Source organism: Callithrix jacchus, chromosome 2 (assembly GCF_049354715.1).
Source record: "Callithrix jacchus isolate 240 chromosome 2, calJac240_pri, whole genome shotgun sequence".
NCBI classification, from domain to species: Eukaryota; Metazoa; Chordata; class Mammalia; order Primates; family Cebidae; genus Callithrix; species Callithrix jacchus.
Genome location: NC_133503.1, coordinates 71,273,741 through 71,296,845, shown reverse-complemented (window position 1 = coordinate 71,296,845; position 23,105 = coordinate 71,273,741). Strand labels below are relative to the sequence as shown.

Sequence of the window (23,105 nt, the reverse complement as noted above, 5' to 3'; positions counted from 1 at the left end):
GGTTATGTCCTAGACTGCTGCCTGCCCTTGAAGGCCTCGGAGGAGACAGGGATTAGATCCTCTCTCCTGTTGCTCCATGCCCACTGCATCCCACTGCAGGAGGCCCAGTGCCCTGGGGGCTGACCACAGACCCCTGAGAGCTGCCACCAGGAGCTGCAGACCTACCAGTCTTTCCCCCATGAGAGGGGACAAGGGTGTCATTTAAAAGAATCGTGCATGGAGAACTGTCCTGGGGATCCAGGCAAGTGACATGGACCTGTGAGCTGACCTAAGGAGGTGACTGGGAGAACAGGAGAGCCTGAAACCCACTGAGGACAGCAGTAGCAGCAACCTTGGCCCGCTGCCAATCTGTGGAGCTCCGAGGCGCCGTCAGCTCAGTGTTTCCAGATCCTCCAGTTTTTCAAGGAATGCCAGGAGTCTGGACTTTCATGCACAGTGATTCTCAATTTTTAAAAACGTGAAGCAAGCTGAGCTGGGGGCTCAAGAGCCCTTGGGCTTCTGGCTGTAGCCCCTACTTCTCCATACCTTAAGCCCTGGCTGCTGAGGTCTCCTGCTGGGGCCCATGGTGCTTCAGACACCGAGACCAGTATAGCCCCTGCCCTCACCTGGACCACTCTGTGGGGAAGAGGTGGGTTTAGCTGCACGAGGACAGAACCCATCCTTCCCTGATGGGCACAGCCTTGGGGAACATTTCCATCTTTTGGGGAGGAACAGTGCCCAGGTCCCTCAGTCCCTCACGAGGCCTCATCCCACTCATGGCCTGGGTTCCAAGGAGCCAGCAGCTCTCCTGGTTAAGTGCCATTATTTTCCTGCACATTCTCGGGAGGCCAGCACCACCCTAGGACCAAACTGCCTGCCTCCTGAGGCCACCAGCAGAGCTCTGGGATATGGGACACCTGCATTCTCTTGGGAAGATGAAGCAGGCTGAGCAGTCAGTTACAGGTGGGCATGGAACTTGCTCTGGCAGGGATTGGCCCTGACACAGCTCAGGGTGAGGTGGAACCATGGGGACAGGGAAGTATGCCACGTACCGTTGCCTTTGTCGGAGCGCTGGGGGTGGCTGTTGACAGCACTGGGGACCCCGTGGGTGGCCCAGCGAGTGTGGGCAATGCCGAAATGCGTTTCAAACTCCACTTTTAAGTCCATGCTGTCTTGTTCTAAATGAAAGGAAAATCAGTTTGCTGCACTTTAACAACAATCCTTGACCTGGGACTGTGAAGTCGACCTGGTGTTGTTACACCAAGTCACATCACCCGCCAGGTAGGTGCTCTTGCTGGTGTTGCACCCCGGACTCCTGGGGTGAGGTATGGCAGGTCCCACCACGGGAGTCTGGGTTGGCCCACAAACCACCTGTGCTGAGGACTGTTTACTACTTCTCTGTAATTTAGCTCACTTCTTCACAGAAATAAATTTCCTTTAAAAAGAAAATGATTATATCCTTACTACAAACAGAAAAGCAGTATCATTTGCCAGAATGATTAAAAGAACTACGGCATATAACTATTAAACACTTAGAAAAAAATTATCTGGCCGGGTGCGGTGGCTTACGCCTGTTATCCCAGCACTTTGGGAGGCTGAGGCAGGCGGATCATGAGGTCAGGAGATCGAGACCATCCTGGCTAACGTGGTGAAACCCATCTCTACTAAAAATACAAAAAATAAGCTAGGCATGGTGGCAGGTACCTGTAATCCCAGCTACTCAGGAGGCTGAGGCAGGAGAATCACTTGAACCTGGGAGGCGGAGGTTGCAGTGAGCCAAGCTCGCACCACTGCACTCAAGCCCGGGCAACAGAGTGAGACTCCGTCTCAAAAAAAAAAAATTATCCATGTGCTGCCACCACCTAAAATAAACCATCCCACATCCTGTGAAGCACAGTTTTACAGCATGGGCTTAATGCTCCTTCTGTTTATCTGAACTGGGACAAGCGTAGAATTTTGGTCTCCCATGCTTTTGGAATATAATCCTATAAAGCAGCTCCTGCTGCACTCGCTCCTTCGACTCAGAGGTCTTCTACTTACTGTAAAGTTCTTCATCAAGAGCTTTAACTTTGCCCCTTTTCTTGACCAGCTGAATGTGTCTTTCTTTGACTTCATGATTATTCCCATCGATTGCCACACCTGTGAAGTAGACATTATTTGTTATTTTGGGACTTAAGCTTTGTCTCACACAGCTGGCACAGGTGCTCTGCAGGGTCAGGGCTGCATGCCCCGGGCTGTCTGTTTACGGCAGGTTGGAGAGCTGTACAGTTTTCAGGAAATCTACTTTGAAAGAAGAGGCTGTGACCGTGGCCATGCTTAACAGCAAGTAGAGAAGCTCCTGCCTCCTCCTGGGCCACAGCTGCCTCCAGCCCTGTTCCTGCCCAGGGTGAGCCCCTTGGGACGCTTCCCCACAGCAGGCACTACCAGGCCCCTGCTGATGGCAATGTCCCAGGCAGGGTATTTATCCCAAGGGTTCTCCGAATTGTGATATTGTTGCCAGTATCTCCACTGCTTTAGTGTTCCTCCCATCAGACTTGCCTCCCATTAAGTGTTGACAGGGATCTAAAATCATCTGGCTCCCCCTCTCTCCTTGGGCTGTGTAATTAAACAGGGTAAACAGATTAAACATCCACCTCTGTAGTGAATGGAGGCCTGAACTCTGAGACAGCCACCCAGTGAAGCATTGTGTAGCCACTGAGAAAGCTACTTAGAAAGAGTTTAGGATCATAGAAACACTAAGTGAAAAGAGAAGAATGTAAAATTACAAAACCACATAATTATCATTAGGTAAAAACAAAAAATGTCGGTGTATAACACCTCTACCCTCCTCTGCCACAGACCATCCCAACAGACAACAGCAACCAGAGGAGGGACTCAAAGACTGACAGGGGTCCTTTTTTAATGAAGCCACCTCACTGAGGTAGCGCTGACATACACAAAGCTGTGCATAATGTCTACAACTTGATGGGCTTGGAGTCCAGGGCACTACCATGAAACCATCACCACAGGCTACACCATAAACCTATCACCTCCGAGAGCTTCCTCCTGCCCTCTTAGGTATTGTTGTGTGTGATAGGAGGACTTAACATAAGCTCTACCCTCTTGACTGGGCTCGCTGGCTCACACCTATGATCTCAGTGCTTTGGGAGGCAGAGGCAGAAGGATCGTTTGAGGCCATGCGGGGCAACACAGTAAGACTTCATCTCTACAAAAAATAAAAAACCAGCTGGGTGAGGTTGTGTGCGCCTGTAGTCCCAGCTGCTGAGGAGGATGAGGATGGCATGAGGTCACGAGTTTCAGGCTGCAGTGAGCCAATTTCTTGGAACTGTACTCCAGCCTGAGGGACAAAAAAATAAAAAATAAAAAATCTACCCTTTTGGCAAATTTTTATGTGCACAATACAGTGTCATTATGGTCAGGCGCCGCGCTACAGAGCAGCTGTCCAGGACTTACTCATGCTGCATGGCTACAACCTTGTACCCTCTCTGCTTTCTGATGGGGGAACTTTTGAGGAAGGGGCTTGCCTGTTTTTTTTTTACCCTTGTTTCTTCTTTCTATTTTTCTATAGGTTTCAAATTTCTTTACCAGACAGTGTTATTTTTATATTGAAAAGAAACATAAAGAAGTAGCAGAAAAAGGCCTACCTCCTACAGAGGAGATGGGTGAGGGCAGAGCAGGGAAGCCCCATCCCCAGAAACAAGGCAGGCAGCTACAGACCCACCTGCCGAGTCGTAGCCTCTGTACTCCAGCCGCTGCAGGCCCTTGATGAGGGTTTCAAAGATCTCCTTCCTTGTCCGGGGGACTCTATAGTTCATGTAGGCAAAGATTCCTGTTCAAAGAGAAAAAAAATGGAGCATTAATAAAATAGTTCCTGTTTGGAAGAAAACGCTTCTGGGGATGCACCAAGGTGGCATCACAAAGGGCTCCCAGGTGCTTGCAGGGGTGGATGTGGCCCTCCCCGGGAATAGCTGAAGAATGGTGCACCCTTTCTTCCCCCGTGACAAAAAAAAACCCAGAAAGTCTGTGTCACATGTCTTGGGCTGGCAGTTCCACCGCTGGGAACTTATCCTGTGCTGTACTTGCAGGAGGCAGCTTTTACTGTGGCAATGTCCATAATAGCAAAGGCCTGCAATGAAACTCAACCGCCTTGGGACATCCAGAAGTCCCTACCTCTATGCACTCCATGATTTGCAGAGCACACATCTAGGAACACCATAGGAAGTGACAGCAGCCCCTGGGGCAGCTGGGACAAGTGCTGGGGTCTTTGCTTCCACAGGCTTCCTCCATACGGCAGGAGCTTGACCTTCAATAAGCACTACTTTTACGACAGCAAGAATAAAACCACCTCATGCCCCTTGGCCACTGCAGAATCCTTTTGTTGAAGGTAGGCCTATGAGTCAAGAAGACTTCGTTCCACTTGACTTTCTGTATTTGTATTTCAAAATAATATTTTTCCAAATAGGAAGTTAGCTGTTGTGTTGGTTCTGCCTTCCAGAGTCCTCCACTCCCAGTTTGTGATAAGGGATCCTTGATTTCCTCTCTCCTGCCCTGCGCACATCCCATCCCGTCATCCCTCTGTCCTTTCATCCTCTCTCCCACCGCTTAGGAAAACCTCCCCACCTCAAAGTCAGCTCCAGTCCCTGCCTGGGGCAGATGTGCCTCCTGCAAGTACAGCACAGGAGGAGGTTTATTTTCCCACCTCAGTGGTCTCACATCATGGGACACCCACAGTCCCCACCAAGGGCAGGCTGGTGCTTCTATCTTTGTATTCCTCAGTGTGTGTGCACCCAGTCCTGTTCAATAAATGTATGTGGAACAGAATAAGTGATGAGTGTGTATCCATATCCATGGAGGGAAGCAATAGTATGGATCATAGAAACGTCACTGGGTTTCAGGCACATTCACAAGAACTGTCCTAGTTGGCTTGGGCTGCTGTAACAAAATACCACAGACACCTGGGTAATAAGCCACAGAAATTTATTCTCACAGTTCTGGAGGCTATAAATTCCAAGATCAAGGTGCCGGTAGATTCAGTGTCTGGTGAGGGCCCGTTCCTCACAGACAGCAACTTCTCATTCCAACCTCACATGGCGGAAGGGGCGGGGTCTCTCTGGAGTTTTTAAATAAGGGCACGCTCATCCTATTGGTGAGGCCCCTGTCCCCATGACCTAATTACCTCCCCAAAGCCCCACCTCCTAATAACATCACCTTGCAGGTGAGGATTTCAACAGATGGATGACGGGGGAACACAAACTCTCAGATCACAACAGCAACTCGCCTGATGGAGAACTCCCTGTGGGCCGGGCACTGGGCCACCACAGGGTCAGCCTATGTTTGAAACAGCCTCCGAGGGTAGTTCATGGCCCTCCACCTACCTTCTGGACCAGAGCCTGGGGAGCCTGTGACTCATCCAGAGCCAGAGTGGAACCAAGAAACTCCGACTCAGGACTTCAACACTCCTATCCACTGGCCAGCGCCCCGGGATGAATGCTGCCAGGGTTACAAGAAGGTTTATCTTCCCAACTACATTCTGCTGGGATGAGAGAAAGGTCTGACCAGGATTGAAATTCTTCCAGAGGTGAACCCCAGAGAGGACAACCTGCCCACAGATAATGGAGGGCTGACTGTCATTACACAAGAAACCACTTGGAATATCTATGGCGATTGAGAAGATCAGATTCATGTTAACATGCTACATCTGAATAAATGATTAAACTTCAATGAAATGAATACTATATTCCTAAACAGTGAGCAAGGTCCCATCATACAAAGTTAATAAAATTAATCTATAAACAGTCAAAAATAGGCAATAAAATTAAATAGTACTATAAATTATACTTATTCTTTTACTTTTTAATTTAAAAAATCCATTTCTTTTTACTGTATGGCAGATGCATATACTTAACATTCTCACTGTAACCTACTGTACACAGGATATGTTCGCACATATGTATTAAGGTAGGGGATTTATATATAAAAATATGTAAACTGTGCTTTCTAAGCAGTTACAGGCATTTTCTTTTAAAATCAGCAAAGGGCAATTTTCTCAGTAGGCTATTTTATCCTCCTTGCTGTCTTTAGGTAAGGTGAGAGGAGCTGAATCTAAGAACTGTGTGTGCAGTTCAGGCCCTTCTCTGGCTGGGCTGAAGTGCCCCAGTGAGGGCCGCCGCAGGGCTGCTGCTAAGTGTTTATGGTTCCAGAAACTCACACGATAACCCCTAAACATCTGGGCATGGGAGGTACTTTTGTCACCTTATTTTTTAAAAAGATAGTTATTTTTTAATATGGTTTGGCTGTGTCCCCACCCAAATCTCATCTCGAATTGCAGTTCCCACAGTTCCCACGTGTTATAGGAGGGATCTGTTAGGAGGTAAATGAATCATGGGAGCAGATCTTTCCTGTGCTATTCTCATGGTGGTGAATAAGCCTCAGAGATCTGATGGTTTTATAAAGGGGAGCTTCCCTGCACAAACTCTTCTCTTGTCTGCTGCCATGTGAGATGTGCCTTTCACCTGCCATGATTGTGAGGCCTCCCCAGCCATGTGGAACTGTAAGTCCCTTAAACCTCTTTCTTTTGTAAATTACCCAGTCTTGGGTATCTCTTTATCAGCAGCATGAAAATGGACTAATATAGGGCCAGGTGCGGTGGCTCACGCCTGTAATCCCAGCACTTTGGGAGGCCAAGGTGGGCAGATCATCTGAGGTCGAGAGTTACAGACCAGCCTGACCAACATGATGAAACCCTGTCTCTACTAAAAGTACAAAGTTAGCTGGGAGTGGTGGTGGGTGCCTGTAATCCCAACTACTCGGGAGGCTGAGACAGGAGAATAATTTGAACACAGGAGGTAGAGGTGGTGGTAAGCCAAGATCAAGCCATTGCACTCCAGCTTGGGCAACAAGAGCAAAACTCAGTCTCAAAATAAATAAATAAATAAACAAGAAAATGGACTAATATATCTTTTAATGTCGATGTTTAAAAATTTTGGCTGGGCACGGTGGCTCACACCTGTAATCCCATCACTTTGGGAGGCCAAGGTAGATGGATCATGAGGTCAAGAGATTAAGGTCATCCTGGCCAACATGATGAAACCCCGTCTCTACTGAAAATACAAAAATTAGCTGGGCGTGGTGGTGTGTGCCTGTAGTCCCAGCTACTTGGGAAGCTGAGGCAGGAGAATGGCTTGAATCCAGGAGGCAGAAGGAAGTTGCAGTGAGCCAAGATCTCACCTCTGCCCTCCAGCCTGATGACAGAGTGAAACTGCGTTAAAAAAAAAAATTAACAGCTTTTTTAGACAAAAGTTTTGAGATGCTATACACCATAGCATCCTCCCATCTAAAGCATGTGATTCAGTGGTTTAGTATATTCAGAGTTATGCAATCATCACCACTGATGTTTGGGTGAAACTTTTTTCTTTTTGAGACAGGGTCTTGCTCTGTTGTCTAGCCTGGAGTGCAGTGGTGTGATCTCGGCTCACTGTAACCTCAAACTCCTAGGCCCAAGCTATCCCTCCTGCCTTGGCCTCCCAAAGTGCTGGGATTCCAGGCATAAGCCACAGTGTCTAGCCTAGGTGAAACTTTTCATAACATCAATTTTTCCCTGCACAGACCAGAAAGTTCCCTGTGGGGACATGGTCAAATTCTGGTCAATGTAAAGACCACAGAGCCATGGGAGACATTAAGCGAAGCAGGGAACAACTCAATGAAATCTTTGTTGGAGTCTTTTACACTAAACTTTCCTGGCATCCTGGGCTGGGAATGTTCTAGAATTATACCTGTACCTCCCTAAGGGAAGCAGACAGGCAAAGGTCCAGAAATGTACCCATCACCAACTCTGAAAAGGTCTTGCGTCTGAATGGTGTTCCCGAGTGCTCCAGGAGTCAGCTCTGCAACTCTCCCCTGCAGCTCCCCCTCTTCCCAGCCATGCTTCACTCCTGCATACACATCAGGCACAAACTCAGTGAGACGATTCTCACTTTCAGACCCACGACAGATTCCTGGACAGCAGCGGAGATGTAAGCAGTCCTTGTCCTCAGGACCACCAGTGTGTTTGCACTCAGCTAGGAGGACCGGTGGCCACTCAGGCACAGTGTGGGAGCTGACTGCAGTGAGAAAAGCTGCCAAGGAGTGGTTTTCATCATCTTTGTGCAAGAACGCATAAATCTCATTTTCACCATGAGCCCTCTTGCATAATGACATCTCTTCAGTAATTTCTTTCATGAAGGAAGCTCTGTTTCTTTCCTTTTGCAGCTCATCCTCTTGGCTGGATTCTCCCTGAGCTCTACCACACTGAAGTGAATAAAGCAGCATTCACACTATGCTCTTATTATCTAAAAATGAAGCACAATAAAACGAAGCTCCCTCCTTTCCCAGGAATTTCTCCTGCTATTTATATCAGAATTCCCTTTTGGAACCTTTCCATCCATAAATAAAATCAACAATGAGAATCTGTTTTTCAAACCTATGAGGTCGGTAAAGATCAAACAGTTTGACAGTAAGTGAGAGTTTAAATTCATATACCCTCTTTGGAAGGCAATTTGGCAATCTCTCAAAATTAAAAATATATACATCTGCAGACCAGAGCTGTTGGGCTTCTAGGAAGGTACCCAGTGGACGTCTTTGCAGGGATGAATGCACACACGTATGAGGATAGCTGCTCAGGGCCATTGTGGTTGCCAAAGACTAGCAGCAGCCCGATGTATGGCAGGGCTGGGCAAGGGACAGTGCAGCCACACAGTAGGGCCTTCTGCAGGCAGCCCTCGACAGAGCAAGGGAAAGCTGTGCATTCTCTTGGAAGGCAATCTGAATCTCTAAGCTGTGTCAAGGGAAAAAGAAGCTTGCAGAACATAAGTATTTTATGTTCTGCAAGTTCAGAACCGGCCCCACCTGAACATAATTACACAAGGGCTGGGGGAGGAGTATGGAGCATTTCTAGAAGGGCACCATGACCAGAGGGCAGTCAGTGGTAGCCTCTGAGGTTACTGGACATCAAGCAGAAACTTCCTTTCCACCGCATATGTCCTGCGGTATATATCACCATGTGCCAGTATAATATGTGACCATGTGCCACTATGTGAATTAGGTAGTGGTGAGTATATGATCCTTATCTAGATGCTAGATAATGTATAAATAAGCAAAGACTTCATTTTATCCATGGGGCGATGTCCTAGCCAAGCCCTGAGGGTTGACATGGACCAACTGTTTGGACAGTGGGGTACATGACACAGACCTGCCTGGTTCACCCTGATTTCTTGTGGCAGCTGTGTTCTGGTGAGGGGGACCTGACAGCTTCTGGGGATAGGAGGAGTGATCATGTGGCACCTGGGACCTCCGGCCAGGCCAGACCTCTGTCTAGTTCTGCTTTTCACTTGTGCTCTAACCCTCCTGGCATATCCAGAGCACCAGGGCTACAACAGCCCTTCCTTCTGCAGGGGATGCCAGCCCTGCCCTGGCCAGGCCCTCCTGCCCCTCGACCTCTCCAGCCGGACCGGCCCCACCTGACTTACCTGGTCCCCAGTTCCAATCCCCTGGAGAAACAGCGGCCATAAGAGGGTTATAAGAAGGGCCGACTAGAGCACACGCCCGAGCCTGAAAACATGGGCCCAGGGCCACCACGTGGGTCAGCTTCCTCCCTGCCACTGTCATTCACCAGCCAAGGCATAGCCAGAAGCACAGATGCTGTGGCCAGTGCCAGGACCCACCTCAATCCCCACTTCTGCCCCTTGATTTTGGTGCAGCCTCCAGCAAGTCACTAAATGTTTGTACCTCAGTTTCCCTGTCAGTCAAATGGGGTGATGGCTAGAATAGTCCCTGCCACATAGCAAGTGTCTGTTAAAATAAAATGAGGCAAGGAGCTTGAGAAATGATCCCTTGAGAGATTATCATTCAATAAAACCAAGGGGGAAATAGAACCATTTACTGTCATTTCATCTTGGCCTTCTGCCTGGGGAAATAATGGTTAAACCAAATGTGTTATGTGGCTGTGGCTTGATCAAGATTTAAGTAATCTGTAAACAGTTCTCAGGCCCGAAAGTCCTCATTGCTGTGCTGGGTGCTACTGGATAGACTCATCAGGGGCTCACTGAGGGCTCCAGACAAGGACAGTGATGCACAGGGACCTCCCAAGCCCACAGGGGAGGTGGGAAAGTGCTTCCCGCTGGGGTGGGAGTAGATGGTTCTTTGCAAAGCTGGCTCTTGCTAGCTCTTTGCAAAGCCAGCTCTGACCCATTGTGCAGGTTTTGGCCGAAAGGTTCCCTATGCAAGAATTTCCTGTCACTTTTTCCAGCTACGTAGCCCTGATTATTCGATGCAGCACTTGCTTCCTTGTCTTTTTCTTTGGCTCCCTGCTGGATTGTAACCTTCTGGAGGATGGGATCACATCTGTCTCATCCGTTTCTGAGTCCCCAGCACCTGCCCAGGGCCTGGCACATCTTAGGTGCTCAATAAATGCATGAGTGAATGAATAAATGAATGAATGGAGGAATGCCAGAGAAGATAGCCTTTGAGCTGGGCCTAAAACAGCCACACTCTCCAAGCACAAGCAGCTCTGCTCACTGGGACCCACAGCAAGGACAACAGGGACACAAAGGCAGGATGTCCCTTTGTGCCAGGCCCTTACAATGGAAGCACAGCACCACCTGAACTCTTGGTTAACCCCAAGACATTCAAACACAGAGGTTTACATCCCCCTGCACAACACCTCTAGCCCCATGTACCATGAGGACCCCAGGACTAGCATGAGGACAGCATTCTAACCAAATGAGCCAGGGCCTAGGGAAGCCACCCAGAACCCTGCCAGGTGGGCTGCAGGGTAGATCACCATCACTGCCATCTACAGTGGCTCCCCACGTGCCAACCCTTCCTGAACCTCACCTCCTCTAAGCCTCATGACATCCTGTGCCAAGAGACTGTGGTTCCCAAGGATAGAGATGGCATCTGAGGCTCCACCCCCAAAGACTCGAGTAATTGACAGCCAGGTCTGCCTGATTGCAAGCCTGGGTTCACCACTTCTACCCCCACCTCCCCACAATCAGCATAGAAACCTATTGCAAGGGGTGAGAAATAGCTCCTGCAGAGGGTCCCTGGCTTCTGGGGAGATGCCCAACTGGTACCAGATGGGTCCAGGACAGATGCTGCCCCCTGAGAGATGAGCCCCATCACAGGACACTCCAGCTTCCAAATCCACCTTTCTCTTCCTGTTCAGCCCCCTCCCCATCAGGGCCTCAGTGACCAAGGCAAGTCAGGTTCCAGCTACATCCCTCTCTTGCCTTCTCTGCCCCAGAGGCCCACAGCCTGACGTCAATCTCTCTTGCTGTCTGTCCTGAGCTCCACCTTGTTCGCCATGCCACCCTGCAGCGTCTGCCCTCCAGGTCCCACTCCTGCAGCGTGCCCGCAGCCCAATACATGTACCCCTTGGACCCCCAGGCATATGCACATATAATGCCTGCTCAATCCCCCCCTACCCCAAATGAAGATCTTTTTCCCTCCCTGAACCCCTTTTTCCATCTTTCCATCCCCTTTTTCAAGGCAGCTGTCACTTCCTACCTTGATCTACTGCTCTTTCCTAGCCTCCATTTCTAGGGCTGCCCACAGGGTACAGAGGCATCACTGGCAGGTGACAGGATTTTAAGTGAGCCAAGAACAGGGCAGCAATGATATCAAACTTCTTTGGGGAAAGTCCTCCCCTTTGTGTTACTCTCCTTAGCTTGGAAATCTCCCTGCAGAACTGAGAGGGAACAGTCATCAGGCCTAAGAAACCTGGGAGCGGTCTTATTTCTCAAATTGAAGTGATAGGGGATGGCCTCAGCCAGGTGGGGGATGCTGTGCGCCCAGACGGCTGGACATGGAGGTGCCTTCAGGTTCCCAAGAGGCTACAGAGGGTTGGGATTGAGAGGCCAGGAGAGCAGAAGGCAGGAGGGCCTGAAAATGTGGGCTTCATGGAAAAGTCTAAGACACAAGAGGCTGGAGTTCTTTTTAAAGAATGGGAGCACTTTGCAATCTCTGCAAAGATGGCCCTGGGCCAAGCATCCCTCCCATGGGCAGGAAAGCCCAGGTGGCTCGGAGAAAGGCCCGGCCTGGGGGCAACCAGTTTGGTCATGTGCCCTGTGGTTATCCACCCAGAGCTTCCAGACAGCCTTTCAGGGCCCTACCAACCAGTTTGGTCATGTGCCCTGTGGTTATCCACCCAGAGCTTCCAGACAGCCTTTCAGGGCCCTATTCTCAAATTCATAGATTAAACAAACCGGCAAAGGTCCCAGAAGGAGAGGGACCGAGAAAAACTCAAAGGGATTCCAGAAGGGACTCTACATGAGCCCTCTGAGAGGAGACTGTAGCCCCTTGGCCCTGGCTCACTTCTAGGATCTGGGGCTTAGAGCACTTTCTCTGCGCAAGGCCCCAGAGATCACACAGGAAGTCAGGAGCAAAGACACCATGAAGGTCCACACAGGCAGGGGCCTCTGAAGCTTAGGGTTCAACCCCCAGGTGATGGATAGCAACAATGGCCAGCTCAGGGAGGTGACATCCCGTGGACACCCAGGCAGAAGGTAAGCCACACTGGGGCACAGAATTCCTGGAATTTTCTCTACACCCCCTGGGGTGCTGAGGGTAGGGATGGAGGGGAAGGATGATTTACAATCTGGGGGATGAGGAAGACACAACTTCTCAGTGGCCAGGCTGGGCTCATGTTCTGATTCCAGTGATGCTGTTTTGAAAAATCTCTCCAACTGGCTAGGCGAGGTGGCTCATACCTGTAATCCCAGCACTTTGGGAGGGCCAGGTGGGCAGATCATCTGAGGTCAGGAGTTCAAGACCAGCTTGCCCAACATGGTGAAACCCTGTCTCTACTTTAAAAAAAAAAAAAAGTACAAAATTAGCTAAGCCTAGTGGCTCATGCCTGTAATCCCAGCTACTTGAGAGGCTGAAGCAGGAAAATCACTTGAATCCAGGAGGCAGAGGTTGCAGTGAACAGAGATCACGCCACAGCACTCCAGCCTGGGCAACAAGAGCAAAACTGTGACTCAGGAAAAAAAAAAAGAGAAGAATCTCTCCAACTTTCCAAGCATCAGCTTCCCAACAAAAGCCCAGCCCTCACTGTGAGTGAGGGGACCGTTCCAGGGAGAGGCCCAGCCAGTGCTCCACACAGGAGAGGCTGGCTCTGGGAAGCTCTTTAACCACCCACTCAGGCCGGGACTCTCCCATCGTAAAGGCCATCTTTCTCCCACCATCTGCTGCTTCTCAGAAGTGAAGGGACTGAACTTTTTAGTCCATGAGCCTCATAGAGATTAGACATTATCCCAAGTCGCAAACTGGTTTACTTCCTGTCTCAATGGAAGAGTATGGCCAAACCGAATGTCTGCCTCAATGACTGCTCATGAAATTCCCCAGTGTGTGCACGTGTGTGCCTGGGCCTGCCTATGTGTGTTGGGGGAAGAGGGACACGTCCACTCTCCTGGGTGAGGCCCACAGCTGTGGGGAGTCCCCTGGGCCTTGAGCAAGGGCTGCTGAGGAGCTGTGGCCTCTCTGACCACCCAGCCCTCATTCTCATACATTGGGAAAGGTCACTTGTTGGTGAAGCGGGGATGACAATTCCTGCCACCTCCTTGCAGAAAGGGGATCAAATTTGGAGGTGCTGCAGACGTATGTGATTCCATGCCAGGCTCTTACAGAAAGGCAGAGGAGTCTCAGGCCTGGTGGGGGTCCTGAGCAGACCGAACACCCAGCTCAGGGTAAGAAGGGGACTTGGCTCCCCTGGAGACAGCCCTATCCTTCCCCAGGCCTCTTTGGGACTGCAGGGCTTAAAGTTACCTCACTGCTGTAATCCATGAGATAATAGACTCTGCTTCCTGAGATAACCTGGACAAGGTATTTCTATTTTTTAATAGAAAAGTTGCTAGTGTTCCAGTCATTCTCACAGTTTCACCAAAAACAAAGTGGGAAGCTACATATACTCTAAATTTTATTAAAAGAAAAAAATTCCTAAGAAAAGGGGACAGGTACAGTGGCTCCTGCGTTTATCCCAGCATTTTGAGGGGCCAAGACAAGCGGATGGCTTGAGTCCAGGAGTTGAAGGATGCAGTGAGCCATGATCGCATCACTGCATTCCGGCGTAGGTAGCAGAGTGAGACCCAGCCTCTAAAATAAAAATAAAATACCTAAATAGCTTAATTGTTTTATTGTGGAATTCATTTTCAGAATTTTCTCTCAAAATTATAACCTCAAATTAATCTCTCTTTATAAGCGAATTTTGCTAGATACAAAAATAATCTCTCCATTTAAAAGCACTGTTTACTGATGCTATACCATAAAGATATAAAAATAAGGTTTTTCTGAAATTGGGAAAGCCCTGAGGAGACAGTGGAGGGCTGCCGCCAGCACTGGAACTGGACCGACACTGCCCTGAGCCAAGGAACAAGGCAGCCCCCAGGAGCTGGGAGGGGCCGGCAGTGGATTCACTCCTGGAGCCTCTGGAGGAGGCACAGCCCTGAAGGTACCTTGATTTGGGCCCAGTAAAACCGATTTTGAACTTCTGGTCTCCAGAACTGTGAGAGAATACATTTGAGTAAAGTCCCCAAGAAATATGGGACTATGTGAAAAGACCTAATTTACATCTGATAGGTGTACCTGAATGCGACAGAGAGAATGAATCCAAGCTGGAAAATATTCTTCAGGATATTATTCAGGAAAACTTTCCCAACCTAGCAAAGCAGGACAATACTCAACCCCAGGAAATACAGACAACACCACAAAGATATTCCTCAAGAAGAGCAACCCCAAGGCACATAATCGTTAGATTCACCAGGGTTGAAACGAAGGAGAAAATACTAAGGGCAGCCAGAGAGAAAGGTCAGGTTACCCACAAAGGCAAGCCTATCAGACTTACAGCAGATCTCTCAGCAGAAACTCTACAAGCCAGAAGAGAGTGGGGGCCAATATTCAACATCCTTAAAGAACAGAACTTTCAGCCCAGAATTTCATATCCAGTCAAACTAGGCTTCACAACTGAAGGAAAAATAAAATCTTTTATGAACAAGCAAGTACTCAGAGATTTTATTACCACCAGGCCTGCTTTACAAGAGCTTCTGAAAGAAGCATTACACATAGAAAGAAATAACCAGTATTAGCCTTTCCAAAAATATACCAAAAAGTAAAGAGCATCAACATAAAGAAGAATTTACATCAACGAATGGATAAAACAGCCAGTTAACATCAAATAGCAGTAATCCTAAATTTAAATCGACTAAATCCCTCAATCAAAAGATATAGCCAAAACCCAACAGTATGCCACATCCAGACCCATTTCACATGCAAGGATACACAAAGACTCAAAACAAAGGGATGGAGGAAGATTTACCAACCAAATGGGGAGCAAAAATAAATAAATAAATAAAAAGTAGGAGTTGCAATTCTCGCATCTGATAAAATAGATTTTAAAGCAACAAAGATATAGTGGTAAAAGGATCAATGCAACAATAAGAGCTAACGATCCTAACACCCAGATACATAAGACCTATAAAGAGATTTAGACTCAACGAGACAGATAATTAATAAGGATATCCAGGACTCGAACTCAGATTCAGAACAAGTAAACTTAATAAATATTTATAGAGCTCTCCACTTTAAATACACAAAATATACATTCTTGTCAATACCACATTACACCTACTCATATGTTTAAATGAAATATTGATTGGCCATTACTAATACCCATTTTTTAGAACAAAGCAACATTTCCGTTCTCTCTCCCTCTTTTTCTTCCTCTCCTTCTCTCCTTAAAAAAAAAAAAGAGAGAATACATTTCTGTTGTTCAAAATCAGCAAGTTTGCAGTCATTTGTTACAACAGCCAGAGGAGATGAATACACCAACCAAGATAAAAGATGGTGATGTCAAGGTAAGTGCTTCACCTTCTGGCAAGAACTAATAATTCTCCAATTCTTCACTGTGATTGCTTTTTTTTCCTCCCTCACAGATGACTAAGTGCAGTAAGGAAAGCACAGGGATGGTTTACGAATTCGTGATGGGAAGCACAAATCCTTTCTGCCAAATCCCCACGAATGCATTGTCCATGCTGCCACACCCCGGCTCATGCTGTCCCTAGCCCAGCATGCCTGCCACCCCCCTTCTCTCTGCAGGGCTCATACTTGTGTCCAGGTCTTTTTGGCACTGCCCCAGGTCTCTCCTTTTCTTCCTAGGAAAGTCAGTTCCTGCCTCTGTTGTGCAGAGTCCCATCAGTGAGTGAAGCAGCTGGGAGGGGCTGGGAGAACAGGGGAGTTTGTGTCCATCACCCAAGGGGTCACTAAGGCCCTATTTGGAAATAAGGACTCAGGGTTGCTCATCTTCAGATTTTATCAAGGGAAGCCAAAACTCCCACCTACTTACATGAAATCTCCCAATTTTATACTTTGGTAACTAATATAAGAAAAGGTTTAAACCCTATGCACCAAACAAAAAGATGTCTGTCTTCCTGGATCAGCCAGTCTTCTAACAGGCTGTAGCCCGTGCTCAAGCCTTTCTTGGCAGCAGCATCCCGTCTGCTGATGGGCATCCCGTCCCTGCTGGTGACCAGTCTCTAGACTGGCCCTGCAGCTCACCTGCCCCTTCTTTGAGGGGAGGATCACACCCATGAGATCTTCAAGTCCTCTAGGGCCTGGAAAACACAGGACATTTCCACTAGTGGCTGAATGAAAAAGGAAGAAAAGGAGAGAGAGAGGGAGGAAATGCTGGCAACTTTCAGATATCTATAAAACCTGAGTGTCATGGTTTTTGAGAATCATCTGGTGTTTGTAGAGGATCAACTACTGTCCTGGCTTCCCATGGGAGAAGCAGCAGGATAAGAGAGAGCAAGACATAATCTCTGCAGGGTCACTGGCCAAGTGATAAGGAAGGGCCTTTGGTCTCTGTGCCTGTGGGAGCAGCCCAGGAGATCTGAGACACGAGGCCTGCTCAGACACCAAGTGTGCACAGACTTCGCAGGGCCTCAGCTTCCCCAGCATGAAGTGAAGAGCTTACTGGGTTCTTTCTAGGAGCATCTTCATGAGTCTCGAAGTATCCTTGTACCAACAGCACAATCATTACTCCTTTTTTTCTGTAGAAATTGATTAAATTTTCAAAGATGTAAATGAATTCATGATGAAAGAAAACAACCATAAAAGGAAAATCAGTATCGCTTATCATACATTCTCAGACCATCATCCCTGCTAAAACAGATCAATGTATTCAATTCTAGCCAAATGCTGCTGCCTGCTCTGAGCCAGGAACAGCTTCCCCTGTGCAAAGGATACTTAGCAAGTGTCACAGAGATCTTAAGGACACAATACCACCAAGTTGAAACTTTCTCCTGATGTTCTTGAAAAGGAAATAACTTTCCCATGCCGGGATTCAGTGACTTCCTGCTGAGCTGCGCCCTCCCCACTCCCCTACCCTGCCCCCAGCCTCAAATCAGCAAATCTGGGAATTCTAAGAAGGAACCTATCCCAGCACACACTCTGATTCTGGCTTCAAGTGGGCACCCCCATGGACTGCAGCCACTCCTGGGCTCTGAGTGTCCTTTGGGAACTCAAGCTCTTTCTCACATACGACCACAAGTCAGTACCAGAAGATGTGAGGATACAGGTGGTCACACCCGAAGCTCAACCTTTCCCTAGGAGACAACATGTCTGTGGCCCTTTAAGAAGCAGAACAAAAACACTTGTGATTTTGTGAGCTAGAGGAGGTAGAGCCCCCCCAAAGCTCAGAGACTTGCGAAACAGCCAGATGCTACTAGGAAGGAGGATGGCAGGCAGGGGTGGCAGTCGGGGCAGAGGGGCATCCGAAAGGTGGGGGAAGGGGAGCCTCTGGTGCAGGGGGACAGACCCTCCTGTTCAAGGGTCTCCGGCACAAGTCTGGCTCCAAGGCCACCAGTTTTGGCCAAGAGTCTTGAATGCCATACTGAGAGGTTTGGAACCTGCGGGGCTTTGAGATCTGGCAAAACTGCCACCTTTGCCTCATCTCTATCCCCAGAAACACCCCAAAGGTGGCCCTATACATGGCGAATGACGTCCGGGAGTACGAGATTTTAGCTGAGGGTTCAGGAATTTCAGTGGATGCCTGTTGGGCGTGGGAGCGGCTGCCTCCCCAAGCAGGCAGTCCGCTCCACCTAGGTCATTCCCTTCTGTTGAGCTGCTGGCCTCGGAAACAAGGCCTGCACAGACCTCGGCCAGGGCTCACCGGGGGGGCGCACCCCACCCTGGCCCTCAGCAAAGTCAGAGAGAAGCCTTTCATGGTTTCAAAAGTTCCTCCAGGTCCTCCAGCCACAGGAGGCTGTAATGGGTAACTGAATCCTATTCAAGGGGGGAAAAAAAAGAACACAGTGACCTTTTGTCCCAGCAGAAGTTCCCAGCTCTCTCCCGGCCAACAGAGGCGGCCCAGCCAGGAGAGTAAAGAATTGCAGATGTGCACTCAGGGCTGCGGCCACCCTCCCCACCGCCCCGCAGCCAAGCGGGACAGCACTGGGCCGCCGCGGGAATCCGACGCCCGGCCCCGCTCCTCGCCCGGGACTCCCTCTGGTAGCTTCGGGCCAAGGTTCGGGCAGTGACTGCCTCTTCCCCACGCAAAGAGGAGGCAACATCGCACCAACCCTTCTGGGGAGGAGAGGTTCATATGGGGTCGCGAGGAGGACGCGCAGGCACTGCCCCAGAACACTGACGCCGCGAGGGCGACCCGGTGGGCTGCGGGGACGGTAGGGCGGGGTCGCCTCTCCTCTCCTCGGTGGGCGCGACGGGCTTAGACGGGATGGGCGCCCCGCACCCAGATGCGCCGGCCTGCGCGTGTCTGTCTTTGTGAGCGACTGGGAGAAGTGGAGAAAAGCGGCTTCGGTGAGCATAAGGTAGGGACCCCTCTGTTACGGGGTCCAGGCCGGACCGGACCAAGTTCCTCTCTCCGTGAGGACCAGGCCTGGGTCCCCTTCTCTATGTCCGAGACCGAGAGTCGGGCTGGGCATCCGCCTCCCACACCTCCGAGACAGCCGCTGGAGGAACGGGGGTGAGGGACAGGCAGGTCCGGCGGACAACAGCACCTCGGTCGGGGCCCGGGGCGGATCCGCTTCCCCAGCCAGATCTTCGGCGCCAGCTGGGGGGCGGAGGCGCTGAGGCTACGGCGCAGGGACCCGCGGGCGCGGTACTCACCGCACATCGTGGCTGCTGCTCAGGCCCCTTCGTGGCTCGGGGGATTTGCTGGCTCCAACGCTGTGGCTACTCCGTGGCCTCCCTGTGCTCCGCGGGCTCCAGCTCTCGCCGTTCCGCCTCCCGACCTTATAGCGCGGAGCCCCTCCGAGAGGGGCGGGGCCTGTTCCGCCTGCCTGCTCCCATTGGTCCCCCGGTTGTCGTGACAACGGTGAGACCCGACCCCCGGGAGACTTGGAGGGGGCCGAGGGGCGGCTCCCAGGCGCCAGTCGGGCGTGTAAGGCTAGGGCGCCCGGCGCCGGATTCCGGAGGCGGGCTCGGGGCCACAAACGGCCGAGTCCAGACCCCGACCCAGCCACAGAGTTAGCGTGGAAGCCGGGCACGGCCCGGTTCGTTCTGTGCCTCGGCTTTCCCATCTGTGAAACGGGGCTACCCAGGGAAGCGCCTTCCCAGGGAGTGGGGAGCCTTCAGACGGTCTGCGTAAGGCGCAGAGCGTGGGGTCCCGCATCACTGGCGCGCTCAGGAAACCCGCGTCAGCCGCTAGCTGTTCCTGCCGCGCTCCCATCTGTGTGACAGGCTTTTTTCAGAGCTCCGGAAACCTATAAGCCTGGTTTCTCACCCTGCATGGAGAGAACTCCTGGGGTTGGTCGTGAGATGAGAAAACTGAGGTTCCTGGAGACAGAAAAGGACTTTGCCAAAACCGGACCGCCGCGGCGGTGGCAGTATTCAAACCTGAGATTTACCTCAGAGCCCGAACTTGGAGGCCAGGGTTCCGCAGGTTGTGAATAAAGCTGGAGGGGGCCCAAGAAGCCCCGACCCCACCCGCGCCGAGCTGCCCCGGCTGATCTGTCCTGCACTGCAGGCCCTCGAGGGACCCGGGGGCTCCTCCGCCTGGGGCGGGAATCCGACCCCCCAGTGAGTCACCGAGGCCGGCGTTTCCCCGCCCTGGTTCCCGGCCGTCCCTCCTCGTCCCCTGCACTCTGGGCCCCTAGTCTCCCGGGGAAGGTCACGAGAACTGGCCCAACGTTTGCGCACTTTGAAGCCATCCGTTTTTGTTTGTTTGTTTGTTTTTTTAACTTAAAAAATCCTGAAATTCTAAACAGATCCTCCTCAGTCTTGTCACACACAAAAAAAGATTTTTATATCTCATCTAGAGAATTTTTTTTTCATCACCCTTGCAGTGGGGTGGAGAGAGGAAGCCATTGAAGAGTGGAGCAATCGGAGCAAGGCAGGTGGTTCTAGGATGGGGACGATACACATCAGAGCCCCTGGATTCAGCCAGGTCTGAAGCCAGGATTTATCCCCGGACTTCTTAGTATTAGGGCTCAATAAATTCTCATCTTTGCTTGAGGTACTCTGAAGTGACTTCTGTCATTTGCAACCAAGTACAGTCCTGACTCTTTGATTGTGCTGGAACTAGAGTCTGAGGCCCAAGGGAGTGGTTAAGAAGGCAGCCAGAGGAAGCCAGGAAAGGAGGCCTGGTCTGGATCAGGGGGCCCAGGCTCTGCCCTTTTGGAGGAGTGAAGATGTGGGGCCATGCCTAGGTGCCTCTCTGAGCTGGTCCCCATACCTGTGCTTACAGGGGGAGCAGGGTGCTGACTCTACTCCCAATGGTCTTGGTGTCCACAGCCCAGGCTGCTCTCCACAGCTGGCCCCAGCCACACTTTCTAGACGTGCCTCAACCCCGATGGCCAGCAAGTGAGCCAAAGACCTGGCTGCTTCACCTACACAGCCTTTTCCAAGCACTTGATAGTTGGGAGATTTGCTCATTGATCTGGCTTCTCCCAAACAACCCAGAGATCTGCTCACCTTTCCCAGGCACTACCACCAACACAAACTGCCCAGCTGGGTCCCATGGCTGTCCTGGTAGCTGAGGAATGTACCTGCCATCCTCTGGCCACAGGCCCTGTTGGACTGCTTTTCCCTGTGACATTTTTGCTAGGATCTGGGGAGGGTTATGGGGCCCACAGTGGGGTGAGGGCCTCCTCCAACTCCTATGGGGTCCAGGCTGGACTTTTGCCAACTCTCATGCTGTCATCAGGGTCCTCTCTCTAGCAGTTTCCACCAGCCCAACTCTGCCGGAATCTGACTGGGCTATGGCTGCAGGGTGACCTGGGTTTGTCACCTGTTCTTCCTGATTCCCTTTTGCCCTTCCAGATGTAAAAATGCCAGGCACATCTCAGTGTGGCCCTGAGACAGCCCAGCCCAAGGACCGCAGGGCCTCCTGAACTTCAGCAGAAGGCCCAGATGATGCTATTAGGAGATAGGGCCTTTGGGGAGGTGATTCGGTGGTGAAGATGGGGGGTGCAGGGCACTGAGGCCTGCAGCTGGGAGTCCTGCACTGGATCACTCCACGGCGTGGAGAGGGAGATTCTAGGGGAACCACTTAGTGATGCCCATAGTGGGGAGTGCGTGGGGTTCAGGGAACCCAGGGGAGACATCACAGGTGTCATGACTCAGACGAGTGTCCTGCCTCAGGGAGGCCAGTCCTCAGCTCAGATTTAAGATGATGGGGCACTAGGAGTAGCAGGGATTAGGGCCAGGCCTGGGTGTGGGGCAGGAAGCCATACTGCTCCACCCACCCCCCCACCCCCGCCCCTCTTGAGAGGCTGGGATAGGGTGGATGGGGCATGAGTAGGGTACACACAAAAAAATCCCCAGTTAGGGAAAATCTGAGAAGACTGATCTGGGGTCAGGATTCAAGGACAGCTAGAAGTGGAGAGACAGGCAGGAGCTAAGGCAGGAATCCTTCCAAGGAGTAAGAAGCTTGTCTGGGGCCTGGGAAGGGGGCAGGGTCATGTAGCTCAGGTTTTGTCCCGCAGATGGCTTGGTCACCAGCCCCCACCACAATACCAGGGCTGAGGTGAGAGAGGGCCACACCCCACCCCTGTTTTCAGGGCAGGCTGGGGTGCGCAGTGTCCCTCTCTCAAGTTCCTGGGTAACATGGACCTGTTTCACCTTCTTTCTCTCTCCTGTGGGAATTTGGGAGAAGGTCTGCCACAAAGCTGAACTGATGCATTCTTTTATGACTGTAGGGTGTTTTTTTTTTAAATAGGGCTAAGTATACATTTTATAACATTTTTCTATTTTTCTTTCTTTTTTTTTTTGAGACAAAGTTTCACTTTTTTCTCAGGCTGGAGTGCAGGAGTGCAATGGCAGGATCTCAGCTCACTACAACCTCCACTCCCCTCAGGGTCAAGCAATTCTCATTCCTCAGCCTCCTGAGTAGCTGGGATTATAGGCACCTGCCACTACGCCAAGCTGACTTTTTGTATTTTAGTAGACACATGGTTTCACCATGTTGCCCAAGCTGGCAACCCACCCGTCTTAGCCTCCCAAAGTGCTAAGATCACAGGCATGAGCCACCACGTGCAGCCTGAGCTGTCGTGCCTGGCCAACTTTGTTCTTACAGAAGAAATACATGTTCATTTCAGGAAAAAGTTGAGTTATTAACCCTTTAAAAACAAAGTTTTTAAAGGGTTAATAACTCAAGAAATGTTTCTTGTTTTTAAAGGGCTAATAACTCAACTTTTTACCCCCAACAAATGTTATTCTCCACATCTATAGTCAGTATTTAAACTTGTAGCTGGAGTTTGACCTCTGGTTAGAAAGAACTTCAAATCATGCTGCAAAGCTGGGATCTGACCCGGGGTCACCAGCACCATCCCTGATGCACATCTGTACCATGGCATCCTGGGAAACTTGGGCTTTCAGCTCTACTTGGCCAGGAGAGGGTCGGGGCTTGCATGAGATGAGCTCTAATCTGATACTGCACCAGGCATTGGCTGTGAGACAGTGGTGGTGGGAAGGCGGTAGGCTGCCCCTGTCTCTCTGTTCCTGTTAACTCTCTGGCCCAGAGAAGGGGGCTAGTGCTGTGGGCTGAATGTTTGTGTCCCCCCAAATTCATATGTTGAAATCCTAGCCTCCAAGATGATGCTGTTAGGAGATAGGGCCTTTGGGGAGGTGACTCGGTC

The 23,105-nt window shown here is 50.5% G+C and overlaps 1 protein-coding gene and 1 long non-coding RNA gene across 4 annotated transcripts in view; one reads left to right on the top strand and one right to left on the bottom strand.

Moving 5' to 3' along the window:
- The window catches only part of GFPT2 (glutamine--fructose-6-phosphate transaminase 2), a 48,555-nt gene extending 29,321 nt beyond the window's left edge, over nt 1-19,234 (bottom strand). For both annotated transcript variants that reach the window (XM_035290723.3, XM_002744467.6), the window contains exons 1-4: nt 19,135-19,234; nt 3,701-3,808; nt 2,020-2,118; nt 1,032-1,157 (exon numbers count right to left, since the gene is read on the bottom strand). In XM_035290723.3, the coding sequence (XP_035146614.1) occupies nt 1,032-1,157; nt 2,020-2,118; nt 3,701-3,808; nt 19,135-19,141 (340 nt within the window). In that variant the 5' untranslated portion in view covers nt 19,142-19,234. The remainder of the gene's footprint in view (nt 1-1,031; nt 1,158-2,019; nt 2,119-3,700; nt 3,809-19,134) is intronic.
- LOC118151368 (uncharacterized) overlaps nt 18,668-23,105 on the top strand; it is a 28,973-nt gene continuing 24,535 nt past the window's right edge. The window contains exon 1 of one of the 2 annotated variants that reach the window (XR_004739585.3): nt 18,668-18,825. This is a non-coding gene — a long non-coding RNA (uncharacterized LOC118151368). Of the gene's footprint in view, nt 18,837-23,105 lie in introns of both variants that reach the window. The other variant, XR_004739583.3, reaches the window with a different exon arrangement.